Raw genomic sequence first — 20,728 nt, forward strand, 5'->3', positions numbered from 1 at the left:
GTTAATTTGACTTTTTTTACTGTTATTATTTTAGTGGTCCGGCCCACTTGAGATCTTACTGGGGTGAATGTGGCCCCAGAACTAAAATGAGTTTAACACCCCTGCCTTAAAGAATCAAAAATACGTCTGTAAACACTGCAAAAATCTAAATCTTACCGAGTGTGTTTTTTCTCATTTCTAGTCAAAATATCTCATCGTACTAGTCATAGAAGTGTTAGCTTACCTTGTCATAGCTGATCACAGGGATCATGCTAATGCTAACTAGCTCCTGTAAAGCAAGGTTAGGGTTAGTAATGAGCATACGTCCATGTGGACAATGGACTGTCTTCTGCCGTCTTCCCCCATTGGCTGAACACCAACAGGAAATAGAACTTCACTGCAAAAATTAAAATCTTACCAAGTGTATTTTTCTCATTTCTAGTCAAAATATCTCATCACATGTAAAGTAAGACATAATCACCAAAAGAGTAACTTGTAAGTGAGATAAGAACTTATTTTTAGACTATAGATCTTGAGAATTGTATTGTATTTTTTAATTCTTTTTTTTTTATTTGTTTTTGTGTAGTGTTCATTTCGGGGGAGGTATTCATATAAGCCTTCTTTTTGGCTTCTAACCTCTCCTGCACAATTTTGTTACTTGTTTGAATGTTGTTGTTTTTTCTATTGCTGTTTTTATTTTGTGCAAATAAATTAAATTTAAAAAAAAAAAAAAAATTAAATAGAATCTTATTTCAAGAAATCATATCAAGATTATTTTCACTTGTTCCATTGGCAGATTTTTTTTTGGGCTTAACTCAAGATTTTTTTTTTTTTTTTTTTTTTTTGCTTAATTCAAGATTTTTTCTTTTTTTTTTTTTTTTCTTTTTTTTTTTTTTTTTTTCGCTTAAGTCAAGGTTTTGTTTTTTGTTTTTTTTGCCTTAATTCAGGATTTTTTTTTTGCTTAAGTCATAATTTTTTTTTGCTTAACTCAAGATTTTTTTTTTTTTTTTGCTATATTCAAGCAAAAAAAAAATCTGCCAATGGAACAAGTGAAAATTATCTTGGTAAGATTTCTTGAAATAAACTAAACTAAAAATAAGTTCTTATATCTCACTGAAAAGTTACTCTTTAAGTGATTATGTCTTATTTTACGTGTGATGAGATATTTCGATTAGAAATGACAAAACTACACTTGGTAAGATTTAGATTTTTTGCATTCCAGTTCTATTTCCTGTTGGTGTTCAGCCAATGAGTGAAGACGGCAGAAGACAGTCCATTGTCCACATGGACGTATGTTCATTACTAACTCTAACGCTGCTTTACAAAAGCTAGTTAGCGTGATCCCTGTGATCAGCAATGACAAGGTAAGCTAACGTTTCTATGACTAGTTCGAATTCTTCATCAGTTGCAGATTTATCTACCGGCGCCCCCCATTTCAACATGTAAAATGTTGAAAAAAATGCAAGCATTCCTGTTGGGATTCAAATATCGTAGACCGTAGCGTTACTTACTGAGCTATCCATCCACATATACTTCGCGGTGCAAATTTATGCATCCCAAGGCCCTCCTATCACTTGTATGGGGGGGCGCTATTTAGGCAAGGCAAGGCTAATTTATTTGTATAGCACAATTCATACACAGGGCAATTCACCATACTTTACGAAAATGGAAAAGAGACATTTATGACGAGGGTCTGTACAGGGTGAGTCAGAAAAAACGCTCTTTCCATTTAAAGAAATTGTACTGCTAAAACGGAAACACTGATTTTTCTTTTGACCATACAGTCATATTGATGTGGTTATTGAGCATGTCTGGTGATGTAGTCATAGATTTATTGCATTGCATAAGAGAGAGAAGGTCCATTGTTTATTGGGCACTGAAATACCTGCCAACACAATGTATGCCACAGTGAACAAACTTGAAATTGACAACAATTACAGGAGTCGGGACTTTGCTTTCACACTCAGGACATAGGCCTACATGACAGTGCTCAGGGAGTTTTCATCATGGCAAGACCACAGCGATTGCAGGTATTATTTCCTCATCGAGTTGTCTGTTTGGGTCAGGAGAGAGAGTGGCCACCTAGATCCCCGGACTTGACCCCCCTTGATTTTTTCTTGTGGGGGTATCTTAAAAACCGTGTGTATCAGACTGTTCCACAAACTCTTCAGGAACTCTGAAATCGCATCACGGCTGAAATCCAAGCCCTACGACGAACACGAATGGCGAGAAGAGCTGTGTTAGAGATGCGACAACGAGCACAGATTTGCATCAATCTGAATGGTAGCCAGGTTGAAGGTCGTGCCAGACGACTTCGTTGAGACAAAACATTTTGATGGCGAGTAAACATGCTGTAACGGTTGACAATTTCAATTTCATTCACGGTGGCATAAACTGTGTTGGCAGATATTTCGGTGCACAATAAACAATGGACATTCCCTCTGTTATGCTATGCCATAAATCAATGATTCAATCGCCAGACATGCTCAATAACCACATCAATATGACTGTATAATCAAAAGAAAAATAAGCATTTCCATTTCAGTGGTACAATTTCTTTAAATGAAAAGAGCGTTTTTTCTGACTCACCCTGTACATAACTCAAAAGTAATGCATTACAGTTCTGATACAGTAATATTGTATGGCAACCTTGGGGTCAGGACCCTATGTGGGGTCACCTGGAATTCAAATGGGGTCGCCTGAAATTACTAGTAATTGATAAAACAAAAAAATAAAAATTACTAATAAAAAATATTTTTTAATGATTCAATATATTTTTCCTTATAATTAAAACACCACACATTTTTCCTACTAAAAATCAAGTTCAAATAAAATGCAGGATATAATATCTGAGAGGGCATATCTTGATTGACCTGATCATGTGACCACGTGTGTTACTACGCTTCAACCTGCCCGGACACAGTCGCAGTCAGAAAACAAGGACGAACAGAGAATGGAAAGATTTCTTCGCCTGCCTGGCCCCACTAATAATAATAATAATAATAATAATAATAATGATGATGATGATGATGATGATGATGATGATGATGATAATAATAATAATAATAATAATAATAATAATGATAATAATGATAATAATAATAATAATAATAATAATAATAATAATAATAATAATGGATTAGATTTACATAGCGCTTTTCAAAGACGTCTGAAAGAGAAAGATGTCTCCATTTTGAATGTCTGGGGTCGCTAGAAATTTGTGATGTTAAAATGGGGTCACAAGCCAAAAAAGGTTGGGAACCTCTGTTGTATGGTAAGGAATTACTTTTAAATAACAGTAAAAGTAATCTGTAATGTATTACAGTTTGGAAGTAACTGGCACAACACTGGGTTTCAAACAGGCGATAAAAGAAGAAGAATAGATTTTCCGCCTTTTGCTGTTCTTTCAACATAAGTACTCACCATGTCGTACTAAATCCCGAAGCACAGATTTAATTTTACCTTTAGTCTATAAACGCAACAAGATACAAATAGATTTTCATTTGCAAAGTGTCCCTTAAAGCGATAGGTAAGCAAATGAAGGCCCAGAAATAACATAATGAAGTCAAGTGTGGAGGAAAAGACCCAAGTAATAAAATGTTTAACCTCAATGTAACAAGACAAATCAAGGAGGCTTAGTGAGAGTCGGCAGTGGATCTTTGCCTGTAAGGATAGCAAACACATTCAGCATTTCATTAAGCACAGAAGCACGGCAGCGCTCTTGTGAAACTGCATAGCAACTCTGCCAATTTACCGGTGCAGGCAGAAGGCTAAACCAGTGTGCCGAGAGAGAGAAAGAGAGGAGGAGGGAGGGAGGGAATCAGAATGAAATGAGCTAGTTAGTAGCCTTTATTATGAAACTAAACAGGGGAGAATTCATTAGAATTTGAAGCATGCCTTCCGGTGTTATCTGTCAGTGCTCAAGCTCCTTTCTCGTGTTTAGGAAGACCATAAAAATATGCTGCTCTACAATATGCTGGTGCAGATTTTGCTGACTGCTAATGTTACCAGCATTAACTTTTAACTACCTGCTTATTACTAGACATATGGATGAGTCATTAGCGATTGAAAAGCAAATATTAATACTTTAATCTGGACAATAACTAAGAGTTTTCCCTTAGTAACCTGCAAATAACTGCTTATCAGTAGTGAAAGGTTACACTTGAACCATAACAGTAATAATAGTTAATTGGACTTAGTAAAAATAGTCAAAATCAGCAGATTCATTAGTACTAATTAATATTCCCTTTAGCAGGAGTGTGGACATTAACCCTTTCATGCACAAATTATGAGAACCTTAATCAAGATTTTTTTCCCTGAGTGTTTTCATTTCTCTTTAAACATGAAAAAAACAATGTGATTGAAAAAATTCTTATAAAAAAATAATAAATAAATAAACAGATAATATAAATAAAAAGTAAAACAAAAAACATTTAAAAAATAAATAAATAATAATAATAATAATAATAATAATAATAATAATAATAATAATAATAATAATTATTATTATTATTATTATTATTATTATTATTATCAGCTGGACACCATGCGTTTAATTTTTGAAGCAACAAAACATGTATTTACTGATAAATTGTGTGAAAACTTGTGATTCTGGGGGTTTATGCTCAGGGGAGCTCTACACAAGGTTACCAATTAGTGTCTTAAAACTTTAATAAAGATATGTGTAAAAAAAATAAATAAAATCCATGAATACACAAGAGAACAGCTGTAGAATAGCCATCCACTGTAATGACCAGTATGCATGAAAGGGTTAATATGCTTCTGCTAACCACAGATACATATGTACTGGACATTATAGTGTTTGAACTGATCATGGTGTGCAGAAGTTGTGTTCATACACTACCCATCAAAAGTTTGGATTCTCCTTCTCATTTAAATGACATGAGATGGACCACAGATGGACAACAAGTGTTCAGCATCACTGGGAACTCCTTCCAGACTGTTGGAAAACATTTCAGGTGACTACCTCATGAAGCTCATCCAGAGAATGCCAAGAATGTGCAAAGCAGTAATAAAAGCAAAATGTGGCTATTCTGAAGAATCTAAAATATTAAACACGCTTTGAGTTATGTCACACTTTCTTAAACTACATAATGCCATATATGTTCATTCATAGTTTTGATGCTTTCAGTGAAAATCTACAATGTAAATAGTCATGAAAATGAAGAAAAACCAGCTGAGTCCAAACTTCTGACTGGTAGAGTATGTGATATTTATGTTTATGAAAAAAGTTAAATTCCTTAAAATGTGAATATAAAATGTTGCTTTCTAAATGTTACACAAACAGTACAGGACTACATATCTGTGGTTTGTAGAAACATAGAGCAACAACATTTTTCCCAGCTATATTTTCTAAATAAGTTGCATGCAAGACCTCACTTCTGAACATTCAGAAAGACTTCATTCAGATTTATGAACACACTCTAATACAGAGTAACACCATCAACTACTTTGTTTTTAGATAGATAGATAGATAGATAGATAGATAGATAGATAGATAGATAGATAGATAGATAGATAGATAGATAGATAGATAGATAGATAGATAGATAGATAGATAGATAGATAGATAGATAGATAGATAGATAGATAGATAGATAGATAGATAGATAGATTTCAAATATGAATGTCAAAACAGAAGAAAATAAATAAACAGAAACTTAGACATAAGATATATAATACATATTCAAAAAGGAGTCAGAAGCAGCATAACTTATAAACTCCCACCCCTTCTCCTTATACAATTAATAACAGAAATAATCTTCCTAATCTAAGCATGTCTGTACTATATACTATAATAGTATATGGACAGCAGTAGCTGGCTGTGGATACAGTATTGTGTCATATCACATCAAAAGCAGGACTTTTATCATTTGTTTTACAATTAATCCTTTCAAAGACCTTGAGATTTATATATTTTATTTATGAAGTGCATGATTTCCTAAAAAAAAAAAAAAAAAAAAGGAAAATGTAGTCATTGGGTCTAGTAGTTGCAGAACATAATTGTGCAATATAAGGCAATAATAGGTGGTTTATAATAACATGGTGCCAATGTGTGTGTTAACTGTTGAATATGTGGTGTGCTATATAAATATGTAATAATAACTATTATAATAATAATGGATTTCTACAGTGCTTTCCATTTTCGATCCATTCTTCACTCACTGCTGGTGGTAAACTACATCTGTAGTGCCAAACACTAAGATGACATTCATAGACATTAGAGCCCGACCGATATGGGATTTTGGGGGCCGATGCCGATATCGATATTGGGGGCTGAAAAAAAGCTGATATCCGATATATCGGCCGATATCCAAGATTGGCCGATATATGAAATAAGAACACTGATCTACACAGGATATAATAATCCTATTTTAGATAATTGTGGACAGGTGGATAAACAGTTGCATAAATCTTTGTTTAAGTTTGTCCTAAGTTGTTCCTGATTGGAGCAATTGCAAGAGTTATAACTGACCCGTGTTACAACTGTCCCCGGTCTCCCCTACACTATTAACACCCAGGCCTGCCTGCAGAATGAAACTGTGAGGTAGACAGGAAGTGGACGGACATGGGTCTGTGTGGGGGGGTGAATACTTCATAAGACAAGGGGGGGTGGGGGGGTCCGTGATGTTCGGAGCAGGGGGCCGGGGGTTTAGCGGTCCAACCTTGTCAGAGCGCGCGGTAGCGGTCGGTGATTTTCGCCAGGGTGGGGGGTCGGATAAGCAGTCCATCCTTGTCAGAGCGCGTGGGGGTGGGGTGGGGGGTGTAGCTCCGTGATTATGTGATTGTGTGTGTGTGTGTGTGTGTGTGTGTGGGGGGGGGGTTGATAGTGTCATTGTCTGAGCAGGAGTGAAAGTGAAACTAACTCGCTTTAAAGTTCCTCTTATTCTCCGGGCAGCACATCACACACACACAAGGGAGCAGCGAGCGACAGAATCTCTGCACAGCAAAAAAAGTTAATATCGACTACATATTGGCCGATGTTGATTAACTGGTGATACGCTGTAATCGGCCGATTAATCGGTCGGGCTCTAATACACATACAGTCATACAGTGAGTGACACTGGAGTCAAGGTGGGTGGAGTGTCTTGCCTAAGGACACAACGGCACATGACAAAGATAGAGCTGGATTTGAACCACCAACTCTGTGGTTACTGGATGACCCACTCTACCTCCTGGCCCACACACACTGTTAATCACTATGAATTGAGCCTCTGCCATGCAAAGGCTGTAAACATTAACAGTACATGCTCTTACTGTATATTCTGCAGTGCTGTTTACACTTTTTTTCAGTTAAATACTGGCAAAAGCATCTTGGCAGTATTTTTGAACATATAGTCCGTACGACAACGCCTGGTTGTGACTTCCTGCGACGCCCTCTCGTGCTACAGCACCTTGTAACACATGCTGCACGGCGGCAGAATTTGTCTGTGTCATATAAACAGACATCCCATGCTTGTCTGCCAAACACGGTGACAGCAGCTGAGATGGAAGCCATTTCGTTGACATGTTTAAAATGCAAATGGACGTGTTTGAGGAGATCCAAAAAAAAAAAAAAAAAAACTAGCAGCTTGTCTGTGGGAGGGAGGTGTCATAGACAACACAAAGAACACAAAATATGAAGAGGTGCAAAAGCAAACACTTTTTTTTTTTGTACTTCAAATGCATTCCTGGGGGTCTCTGTAGGCTTTCGCTCACAACAAACATATGTCGGATCCTTTCCCGAAAATTGGTTTCCCCATAAAAAAATTATTTCTGAAACTATGTTTGATTTAGCAGTTGGCTTATTTCCAGTTTATTCCTACTCAGTGTCACTACTCCTTCATTTTCTAAAATACATTTCTTTGACAAATAATGCACAAGTGTAATTAGAGCCCAATGCATTCTATTATATAAGTGGTACTTTATGTTCGAACTAATCAGCGGAGGCATTTCGCTTGTTGTTAAAAAGAAACTGTAGTTGTAACTGTGGCCCTTTTTGAGATTCGGATCAAGATTGGGTTGTAACTGAATAAACATTTCCATTTACAAGTGTCATTATTTAAAAGCAATTAACGGCAAGTAAAAGCCACCAGCTCTGAAAGGGAGTTTTTTTTTTTTTGTTTTTTTTTTTGTGGTGACTTCACAGCGAGAATACTAAGTGCAGGTAATCATTCTCATGGGAAAGCCTGGTTTTCTCATGTTAAGGTGAGGCATTGCTACTGGGGAGAAATGCTCCAGAAAACCAGGGCATCATGTGCAGCACAATGCACTGCTGATTCCACAGAGAAAAGGTTTTTTTCTTTTTTTTTGCCTCGTCTGACAATTCAAAAAGCGTCATTAAATGCAAAACATTGCGCTCATTCATTCAAAGGAGAATAACACTGTCAGAGCGACTACTTTATGATCTTCTCATGTATCTCATAGTACTACATGAATGCATTATTAATCAGACTTCTCTATTAACTATTTACAGATACTGCAGCTAAAATCACATGTAAGACATGAACAGGCTACTTTTTTTTTTTTCATTCAACATGAACTGTAAAAACACTGACACATCCTTTTAGTGCTGGTTAATGACGGATATTTATGCACTACAGAGAAACTGTAGAATCACAGAATGGAAATCGAAAGCATAAAAGCTCCATGTTCACCTTGATATATAAATCATAACACTGCATACGAAAATAAATCAAAGCCCCAAAAAAAAAAAAAAAAAAAAAAATCAACTAAATTAAAACTGCAGCAGTCAGTTTTACTTGGCCCTTGAGTAAGAAGTCGTCTTTTTAACATACGTTTCTACAGTCGGTTCTGTTTCATGTTTCATTGATCTGCATTTTTTGCTGCAATTTCAACACTTCAAAGATGTCTTCAAGATAACATGGCAAGAAAAACAGATCACAGTACAGTAAAACAAGGCCGTGTTTCCATAGTGAAGTAAAGGTGATAATGTTTTTGAAGTGTAATACCGCTTATGGCCACTAGATGATGCATGGAAAAAGCCCCGGCAACTTCTCTCTAAAAATAGAAAGTCAGTCATTTTTTGTTTGTTTTTCCCAGAGGTCATTTTTGTCTCAATTGGAATCAAATGTTCTGGCTGACCGTTTAAAAAAAATAGTATTTAATAAGATTTTGGGTCAAACATAATATTTCAATTGACTACTTGCTCTCCTGCCAGTGCCAGACCTTTGGCGCTTCAGTCTGATGAATAAAACGTTATTTTTCAACTGAGGGCAATTAGTGATACTAACAAGACTGTTCAATGACTTCGTTATGTGAGTATTTGATTCAGTTTAGTCCCTGATGTATAAGATTGTTGGTCTACTGTCCAATGCCCCAGTTACATTAATACATATATCTAGGGAAAAAAAACACATTTGTGTTTGGGATTTTGTCCACACGTAAACTGCATTTTAAGATGCAAAAATAGATTTCTGCACTATGCTTTCCAGATTTTCTTTTTTTGTGTGTACATACCTGTTGTTGTCTTATGTCATGAACCTGTACCTGAAACATCAAATATAGGCCATAAAGCAATGTGTTACCCACAGTACATTGAGGAAACATGGACACATTTTGTACACAAAAGCATGTACTAGTGCTTTGGTAAAATCTACAAAATATAAAAAAAAACATTTCAACAACCCGTATCAACACTTAAACACTCATGTGAAGATCTGCAGTGCCCAAAGTTTGAAGTTTTGCTCAGACTTCTGCACCGCTTTGTTAACATTTTTGCATTTTAGTGGGATGTTTAAATAAAAGTCACATGGACAGATTTTTTTAATTTTTAATGATGGAGGGTGGAAATATCTGTATTAGTGTGAACAGGGCATAAATGTGGTCACTTCAGGCTCCGAAGAAAAAAGTGGCTACTGTTTGTTTACCTATTTCCCTAGGCTTATGTTATTGCTGCGTAACTTCCGTTTATATAAAAAAAAATTTATACATACGTAGATGTAAAAAAAAAATAATGAAAGAAATCACATTAACCTGTATACGTGTAAAGACATCAGAATATCGTGGAGAAATGTAGATGTTTTAATCCGATTTCTCCTAATCAGATTACTGCTGTTATCAGATAAAAGCCTGTTTACATGATCACTTGAATAATCTGATAACTCCAGAAATCAGATACTGATTGGAGTATTGGTGTGCATGTAAATGGACTCACTGTCTGCAACCCAACAAATTGGCTCTACCTCTTGGTTCATGTGTAACTGGGGTCTCAAACATGCGGCCCGGGGGCCAAATGCGGCCCACCAAAGGTTCCAATCCGACCTGTGAGATGAATTTGCAAAGTGCAAAAATTCCACAGTCAAGGCTGTCAGACTCATTTTAGTTCAGGTTCCACATACAGACCAATCTGATCTACAGTCAAATAATAACAGCAGAATAACCTACAAAAAATATTGACTCCATATTTTCTTCTCGGTTTGATGTGGAAAAAAATATTACATTATGTCTATAAATAATGACATCTTCTAATTTTTGTCTTTGTTTTAGTGCAAAAAAATAACATTAAATTCTGAAAATATTTACATTAACAAACTATCCTGAAACAATAAAATGTGAATAACCTAAACCAGTGGTTCTTAACCTGGGTTCGATCGAACCCTAGGGGTTCGGTGAGTCAGTCTCAGGGGTTCGGCGGAGGTCAAGACACACACTCGACTCATTAGTCGGGTGTGTTAGTTCGGAAAGTTTGGAGCGAGATGAAATGAAAACCGGGTTGACCTGACGGCCTACACATACATATACACAACAGCAGAAGTCACACTGATTTGCAGTAAATAGTCATTATTATTGTAGCTTGATGGAAATTAGGTGATGGGTGTGTGTTAAAATGTTAAAAATGATAAATAGCATAAATACAATAAGTTCATTATTGGAATACATAAGGTTAAAAATTAAAACCATTTCAGTGTGGTAGTATTAAAAAAGATCATGTCTTTGTGAAAAGGTATGTAATTTGTTGTAAGTTCATGCACTGTATTGGTTTTGTTCTTTGAGCACAGTGATGTTAATGCACGGTTCATTTTGTGCACCAGTAAAACATATGCCGGTGTCTTGAATTTGAAAAAAATCATATTGTATTTTTTAATAAAGAAGGGTTCGGTGACTGCGCATATGAAACTGGTGGGGTTCAGTACCGCCAACAAGGTTAAGAACCACTGACCTAAACAAATATGAACAACCTGAAATGTCTAAAGAAAATGAAGCACAATTTTAACTATTTTCTGCCTGTTACTCAGTGTTTAGTGTCTTTGTAGATCTGATCCATAATACACATGTAGAAATGATAAATTGAGGCGGAATATTGTTAACATTGCACTTAATTTTCTTAAGAAATTTCTTTTTTTTTTCAGGTTATTCACATCTTTTTTATTTGGATAGTTTATAAAAGTAAGTATTTTCATAATTTAATTTTTTTTTTTGCACTAAAACAAAGACAAAAATTTGGAGTTGTCATTATTTATAGGTTATAATGCTATTATTTTACTGGTCCGGCCCACTTGAGATTAAATCAGGCTGAATGTGGACCCTGAAAGAAAATGAGTTTGAGACTCCTGATGTATAAGATTGTTAGTCGATTTGTTAACAAACTTCCAGTGTTGCACATTTGTTAGTTTGTTACTCTGGAGCATCTGGCTTCCAGCACAACATACCACCAGAATGCACAAGTCTCACATACTGACCCTTAACTAAATGTTCAAACTGTTTTGTTTTGCACGAATCACATATTTGTAGTTTAAGTCGTGCTATGTGTATTCGTAGGGGGTCGTTTACTGCTGCTCAGATTGAGACAGATGTGACGTTTTGGTTACTGAAAGGGTATCAGTGTTGTCTTCCCTGAAAGAGCATTTATGTTTCCGTGGTTTACAAGATATGAGTCCGTCTTCAAGGAAATGTACGTCATATTGACATGGTTTTTATTTCCCTGGCACCCTATGACTGATCTACGTTTTGTATTTATTAGAGTGTTCTGATGCTGGTGCCATATACTGTTCCCTGCTGACAACAGGGCTTTATAGTGTGGAATCCAATTGAGTTACCCGTTGCTTCACTTCATTTTTAGTGCAAGCAGAGAATGCGTCTGGATCTCTCCTCTCTGAAGTCACAGCGAATTAAGGGATTGTACTGTCTTGCCTTGTTTGTAACCATGTAGAGTCTTTGTCAAACCACAAAGGACAAATCCAATCAAATTTGGTAGAAGAGGTTAAAGAGCTGACCACTCTGCCCCCCTTCTGTGGGCTTGTTACTCTTCAGAATTGCCCTCATAAATCTTCCCAGTAAAGTAACAGAGTGCACAAAGCACAAGGGTATTTTAAAGGTTGTCAGAGATGAGATATAAAGTAACTTTAACACCAGTCAGTGAGCCATTGTAAACATAGTATTACTCAGCAGAGGACCACTCAATGTCAAGGCTGATGCAGAGGTGTGCTGTCACTCCAGCTGGTTATGACATCTTGATTTTTTTTTTTTTTTTTTTAGATCTTATGGGTTATTTTGCAAAACATGACAGGCATCTGACAGAGTGTCCATACAGTCTCTTTAAAATTTAACAAATTTATTACCAAAGCAAATGAAAAGACAAATCAGTGGAAATTATTATAAAATGAAAAGTAGATGTTGATTTTTTTTTTTTTTTTTTGCCTCATTTAATACAACTCTATATGGCCACCATTAGTTTCATTCATTCTTTCATTCATTCAGTTATTCCATAGGTGTCAAACATGTGGCCAAATCCGGCCCGCTAAAGAGTTCAATCCGGCCCCTGGGATGAATTTGTGAAATGAAAAAATTACTGAAGATATTAATAATCAAGGATGTTAAAATCATTTTAGGTAGTTTCAGTCTAAAGTGGATCAGACCAGTAAAATACTATCATAATAACCTATAAATATTGAAAACTGTAAATTTGTCTCTGTTTTAGTATTAAAAAAAAGTAAAATTACACAAAAATGTTGACATTTACAGACTAGTCTTTTACAAAAAATATTAATATATCTGAAATGTCTTAAGAGAAGTATGTGGAATTTTATCAATATTCTGCCTGTTATTTAATATTTTGTGTATTTTTAGATCCACTGTGATCTCTAAGTTGTGATTCACATGTATAAATGATAAACTGAGGTGTAATATTGTTAACATTGCACTTATTTTACTAAAGAATTTTCAGGTTGTTCATATTTGTTCATGGTATGTTCAAGTACAATTCGTAGATTTAAACATTTTCATTGTAATAGAATTTACTCACTCAAAAGTTCTTATTCTATTATTTACAGTATGTTATTTTACTGGTCCGGCCCACTTTAGATCATATTAGGCTGAATGTGACCCCTGAACTAAAATAAATTTGACACCCCTGATTAATTCATTCATTCATTCATTTATTTATTCATTTATTTGAGTGAGTAAGCATTTACAACACAAATAACCTGCATACAACAAAACAATCAATAGAATACATGCAGGTACAATACTTCAAATACATTCATTTATGCTCAAAAAGGAGTGGGAAGAAGAAAACGTATTTAATCCCACCTCCATTTTTCATCAATAATTAACATTGTTTCAAGTACTCACTCCTGTCTTTAAACTTCAAACCGAGACAATGAACAAAATAAGCCTGTACCAAATTATAACAAAGTCATTCAACAGTATTTACATTATTTAACCAAAATATGTGTGAAAAATAGAAAAAAAGTACATTCATGTTGGTGTTACCATGGGTAACAGCTAACCTTTATTTTGCATTATAATAATAATTTCATACAATGCTAAAAAAGAAACAAAACAAACTACAGTATCACTAATGGTAAAGAACAGCCCATACCAGTAATGGTCAGAACACTACCATTAGTTACATGAAGCATATCCAGACAGTACTGGATTTGTTTCCATGTTGGCTGTATCCCAGACTCATCCAATCTGTGCACAAAATGAAAAGTAGATATTTAAATTTCTGTTGTCGTATTTAACCCTGTAAAGCCTGAACCATTAAATCATTGATCGAAAATTCCAGGTCTTTGAAACTGAAGCCTTTATTGGTCCTTCCGAACAACCAAAAAACTTTTTTTTTTTTAATTTAAATTTTGTATCATATTTGATATATCAGGTCTCAATGCTCAAATATTATTATTTTTGAACAAACAAAAACATAATATTACACAAACATGTCTAACAAACTGGTAATTTCTTTTCAAAACTGGCAAAGTTCTTCCTCCTTCCTCATTAATGACAATTTTGTAGTGTCACTGGAAAGGCCTCTGGTGAAAGAATTCCTCCCCTCTGGTGGATTATCTGTGTATTGCATGTATCTAATTGTATACATCAGGTTTTTCAGGAAGAAAAAATCACACCGATCATGTAGAGGGCTTCAAATCTCATGCATCAAATATGCTACTTTTGATGTTATAGGGTTAATTCACTTCTATATGGGACCATTAGTTACATGAAGCACATCCAGATTGTACTGGATTTGTTTCCATGTTGGCTGTATCATAGACTCATCAGTGGTGTCAATGACATCAGTGGTCTTTTACTTCAAGTCGTTGATGTCCCGTATCTTTGTTCGATACACGATATCTTTAACATAACCCCATATAAAGAAATCCAGTGCAGTGATATCTGGTGACAGTGTCCAGGGAATTGGACCATCCCTTCCAATCCACTGGTCTGGAAGTGTTTGATTTAGGAACCCACCAACATACAGTCCCCAACATGGTGGTGCACCATCTACCTGGAAAAGGATGGTTGGTTGAAGGTCATCCAGTTGTGGTGACAGGTATTCATTCAAAAGGTCAAAGGTAAAAATTCACAATAATTGATCTCTCATTGAAGAAAACTGGACCAATGATTCGATTGCACACGATCCCACCATGTGATTAACCCATAAAGACCCAGTGTGATTTTTGCTGCACTTTTTCTCTCTATTTAACCTTTCTTAAGTGATTTATCATGATTTATTATAATATTATCCGTTGTATTTTACATTTCTTCAATAAAAATCAGGTATTTTCTCATATCAAATTTACTGGTCATGTAGATGTTCATAAAAGCTCAGATTAACACATAAAGACCCAAACAGCAACTGGCGACCAAAAACCATCTACTGATCTGAAATATTAAATAATTTCTGAACCACTAATCCTATCAATCCATGTAAATAATTGGTGTAAAATGCAGAATTTCGTCTTTTCACGGTCATCAGATATGACCCATTTGGACCTTCAGAGGCTCCGTAGTGAACATGGAAACACTGTCATCTTCTACAACATTGATTTACCAGTAAATCCTATAGAGTTTGATTAGTGACAGTGGATGGAGACACTTGGTTTATGTTCAATTATTGATAGATTTGGTGAAAAAGTCACTTTTTCTTCAGTTTTCTGTTTCTGATATGACAAATCTGAGGTTTTATGTCCATCTACATAATTAGTGAAAATACAGGAAAATACATGATTTTTATGGAAGAAACACAAAATACAGAGGATAATATCATAATATATGGTGATAAATCAGTAAATCAGCAAAACCCATGGAGTTGGATCAGTGACAGTGGATGGACACACTTGTTTTATGTTCATTTATTGATATATTTTGATGAAAATGTCAGTTTTTCTTCAGTTTTCTTTCTTTCTGATATAATAACCCTCAACTTTAATCTGAGTTTCTATGAACATCTACATAATCTGTGAATTAAATACAAAAAAATACATGGTTTTCATTGAAAGAAAAAAAAAAACCACAAAATATAGAGCAGGGGTGCTTCTAGTCGTTCATGTTATGTTCAGGTGCAGTTTGTAGTGTATACATTTTCATACTGGAATTTTACTTTTTCACTCTAAAGCATAGAGAAAACTTTGGAGTTGACATTATTTATAGGTTCTTCTTTTATTATTTATGGTATTTTCCTGCTTCGGCCACATTAGGCTGTATGTTTCCCCTGAACTAAAATGAGTGGGACACCCCTGCAATAGACCAGGTCTCTGTATAGGATGGGTTCAATAACAGGTAGAGTTTTACATAATTAATGTCTGTAATTCTTCATTACTTTGTGTTCACACAGGCTCAGAGCTGATGCCCAAAGCTCTGTCGACCAGGATCATTGGTGGGATCTGGTGGTTCTTCACCCTCATCATCATCTCGTCCTACACAGCTAATTTAGCCGCTTTCCTCACTGTGGAGAGAATGGACTCACCCGTGGACTCGGCTGACGACATTGCCAAACAGACCAAGATTGAATACGGTGTCGTCAAGGATGGTGCAACTATGTCTTTCTTCAAGGTACGTTAGAAAAATGTGTCTTAGCCATAGTTTAAAAAACAAATAAATAAGAAAACGGCTGAAAAGAGATATACCCTCTATAAATGACTGGACTGATGTAGTGTACAATATATATGTCATGGAGAGAATCACATTTAATTCAAGATGTAAAACTGATATTTTTACAGAAAATTGGTCAAAGTGGCTCACTTATAACTGTGAGACCAGACTTTGTAGAATCTCAAAGGACCCTCAAACTTTATTGTAAAGGAGAAATCAATCAATCATATGGGTGTACGAGTATATTGATACGTGTGTGATGTATGTATGTGTGGACTAGATGCTGCTCTACGGCTGGACCCTCCCCCCTGTTTGTTTGTTTTGTATTGTTTTGTTAGTGTAAGTATTTGTGTTATGGTTTTCTCAAAAACAAAATAAAAAGTTAATAATACAAAATAAATAAATAAATAAATGTTTAAAAAAAATCCATGTTGTACATAATGTAGGTGGATTGAACCAAGCATGGAATCATTAAAAATGTTCACCTTAACATAGACCCTGAAAAAGGTCATAAACTTCATTCATGTCACAGTCTGAGAGTAGCCGTGGTGCACAATGAACACAAACCCACAGTGGAACCATCTTGAAAAATTCATGTATTTTATGTACAAATTAAAGTAAGCTGTTGGATTTTGAGTTTCTAGTTTACTTTATATATATATATATATATATATATATATATATATATATATATATATATATATATAAAATATATATATATATATATATAGTAGGCCTACATTTCCGAAGGAAAAAAATATCAATACCATTCATATATTCTCATTCCAGTAAGATCTTAATTCCCACAGCAAAGGCAAATTCTTCAGCTTCTCCACTTCTGCGTACTGTTTGATGTGTTCATCCATAATGATTTTTTTATTCCAAAGTTTCGGCGTTTGCCTGCAGGGTCTTTGACTTTATTTTATTATTTTGAGCCGTGCTTTTAGATGCCGCTGCTGCTGCTGCTGCTGCTGCCTTGGTGCAGAATAACACATGTAACAGAGTTACAGTTTCTCCGAGGGAGAAAATGAAAACACTGCACATTTCTATTGAAAACACAGTCCACCAGTTTGTGACATTCAATTGTGAGTAAGAAAAATGAGTCTACCAGGGCATCAGTCTGCCCTAGTTTTTATGCACCCGAAAGTTCATAGTTGAGTAGTGCGTAAATACTGTACGTTTCATTATTGAATGTGCTGAATGGTGTTTATACTGGATCCCCTTGTTGTGATTATGTAATGCAAATCCACATTTTTGCTGATACCTTGTACATTTAAAACAAATGTGTTGTCCTAGAATTGAACCCCACTGCATTTATTCAGAAAAGCATTGTGTTTCTAATCACGGCTATATATTATAACACTGCTTACTTATTGCGCTGAATTTCATGAATATAAAATGCCATCTAAAGACACCAAGAGCAGAATCTCAGCTCGTTGACCCATCAGTGAAGTTATTTCGGTTCAGTCCTTCTACTTTGATAAATCACAGATATGATTGTAGCGTCATAAATAGAAGGAGACACAGGTGTCTAATTACCTCATCAGAGTTACAAGGCTTAAGTGGCCTCTACTCATGCTCTTATAGAACCGCCTAATGATGTTGACTGGATGATGGAGAGAGGCATGAAAAGTACTAAGGAGAGCCAGGAATAGATAAACGCTGTGGAGATGCTTGTAGCTGGAAGAATTTGGCTCTAAACTTACGCCACGCTTATGTACTTATCTGCCTTTTGCTTTAGCCCTGGAATCTGCTTTAAACCACAATAACTAATAGCATGAGAAGAGCAGGAAACAATCTGTGGTAATGATAATGTCCCACTTGGAGCCAAATACTCGTCTCATCGAGCCAGATGTGGTTCTGTAATCTGAAACAACAATGATGTTTTAGACAACTATTGCATGTATCGGTCATGGATCTGCACAAAGCCAGTTTTATGGGCACATTTGTTGTATCTTTTTTTTTTTTTTTATCAGAACTCCTACTGTGTAACAAGATCCTCAAGAATAATTTAACCCATACAGACCCAAACCACCACTGGCGACCAAAATGATCTACCAATATAAAATGTTTAATAACTTATGGTCCACTAATCCTATCAATCCATGTAAATAATTTGTGCAAAATACAGTTTATCTTTTCATGGTCATCAGATATGACCCGTTTGGATGTTCAGAGGCTCCGTAGTTACCGTGGAAACACCGCATCTTCTACAACATTGATTCACCAGTAAAATCCATGGAGTTGGATCAATGACAGTGGATGGAGACACAGGGTTTCTGTTCAGCTAATGATATATTTGGTGAAAAAGTCACATTTTCTTCATTTTTCCATTCCAGATATTATGACAATAAACTTTAATCTGAGGTTTTCTGAACATCTACATGCTTAATAAATTAAATATGGGAAAATATGTGATTTTTATTGAAGAAACACAAAATACAGAGGATAATATTATAATGAATGGTGATAAATAACTTAAGAAAAGTTAAAAAGAGAGAAAAATTCATTTGGAAACTGAACAAAAATAACACTGGGTCTTTATGGGTTAATTCCACATTTTATTAGATATAACAAACATTTACTTCAAACTGGTGATAGTTACATCACTGCTTGTAGAAGTGGATGATGACTGATCAGTCACTCTGCACAGTACTAGTTAAACATTATTTGACTGTCTCAAAAGAAATTATATTTATATACAACTAAATACCATACCATACCAACTTTATTTATAAAACACTTTAAGAACTTTACAGCTGGCCAAAGTGCCGTACATAAAACAAGGGAATAAATAAGTAAATAAGTAAAAACAGTGATAACACGGGGTGCAAAGCGGGCTAAGAACAACAAAATACAACCATCATAAAAATGAAGACAAATAAAAATCTGATTAAAAAAAAAACAGCATAAGAAATATAAAAATAACCCCAAAAAACAAAAAAGAAACATCTCACTCATTGATTAAAAGCCAATGAGAAAAAACTGCATTAGATAGATAAATTGCAAATCTAGTAAAGTTTTTGAGTTAAGGTTTCTCAATTCCCATAGATTTAGGTCATAATGGCACTTATTCCCTTTTTCCAGCACAACTCGGCTTGACTCTACACGGTTTTAGCGCTTTTCCACTGGGGGTTGTACCTGATAACCGTACATTTTTTTCATACCACCTCCAATGAGGTTCTATCTGGGCTGAGTCGGCACTGAAATTTCACTGCCAGCCACTGATTAGTCAGAGGAAGTGTTGTTACACGTGCGACAAACACGACAAGAATTGTAGCAGAGAAGATCTTCCGATAGCCTATATTACAATGAAGTATCATGAATTGCGTACAGATAACACATCACTTTTAACTGGCGAGTTATCCATGTATATTTACACCGTGTAAAATAGCACGCCATTAGTGCGATTAGCGGCTAGCACAATTAGCGGTTAGGGTTAGCGATTAGTGCGATTAGTGGCTAGCGTGATTAGCAGCTAGCGCATTTACGTGCCATCAAATGGCGTTAAATAATACACTAAAGGATGAAAATAGGTACATATTACACACCAAATGCAATAAACTGGTGTCACATACAGCGCAATTTCATGAGATCAGTCTGTATATTGATGAAAAACACTTTTCTCTGTCATTTTACTCGCGACTTGGTCTGCATAGACCGCAACACAAATGCAACATCTATTGTATACAAGGCATTAGCTTACCATCAGACATCATCTCTTGGCAGCTCTTATTCATTGGACAAAAAGCCACAGATCAAGCAACAAGTTCAGCATCACCTCAATGTCATCCATTGTTGTTACTGTTTACTATACTGAGTTAGACTTATGTCACCTAAAAACGACGTCACGAAAGTTTCGACTCCGCTAACCACACCCATCTTATTTGCGTCGAGGTGATACCGATTGCAGTGGAAAAGCATTGGTACTGTACCAAACTGTGTAGAGTCAAGTTGAGTCGAGCTGGTTCCATGCAGTGGAAAAGGGGCATTAGTCTGGGGTTAGAAGAAGATTGGAGTTTGGTAAAAGGTTCACTATGTAAGATTTATTTTGTATCTGTACTGTTTTTTAAGGAAACTTTCTGAGTTCACTATTGTTTGGTTGTGTAAATCCATTATGATATCCTGTAAACTGGTGTCTATATAGGAGATATATATATATATATAGGAGACATGGATTAGTTTTCTGCAATAACTCGCTCACTTTGTGGGTTTGTTCTCCAATAGCTGAAGCCTAGTATACACTGTGTAAAGATGAGAAAACAGAAAATATCTTCAGAAAAAAACAATGGCCCTGTGTTGCACTGATAGAGAGGTTCAGCTCTTGATGTTGGGAATGCTGCGCTGTTTTTCTGAGTTGACTGTCCAAAGGCAGAACTACAAAAGGGCTTTTATATCAGATAGTATAGTGGGC

The 20,728-nt window shown here is 35.5% G+C and overlaps 1 protein-coding gene across 1 annotated transcript in view; it reads left to right on the plus strand.

The window, feature by feature from the left end:
* The window catches only part of LOC115435543 (glutamate receptor ionotropic, kainate 3-like), an 87,756-nt gene that overhangs the window by 58,005 nt on the left and 9,023 nt on the right, over positions 1–20,728 (plus strand). Inside the window, exon 5 of the mRNA XM_030158015.1 lies at positions 16,058–16,275. Coding sequence (XP_030013875.1) covers positions 16,058–16,275 — 218 coding nt within the window. The remainder of the gene's footprint in view (positions 1–16,057; positions 16,276–20,728) is intronic.

The sequence above is a fragment of the Sphaeramia orbicularis genome, chromosome 16 (genome assembly GCF_902148855.1).
Source record: "Sphaeramia orbicularis chromosome 16, fSphaOr1.1, whole genome shotgun sequence".
Lineage (NCBI taxonomy): Eukaryota > Metazoa > Chordata > Actinopteri > Kurtiformes > Apogonidae > Sphaeramia > Sphaeramia orbicularis.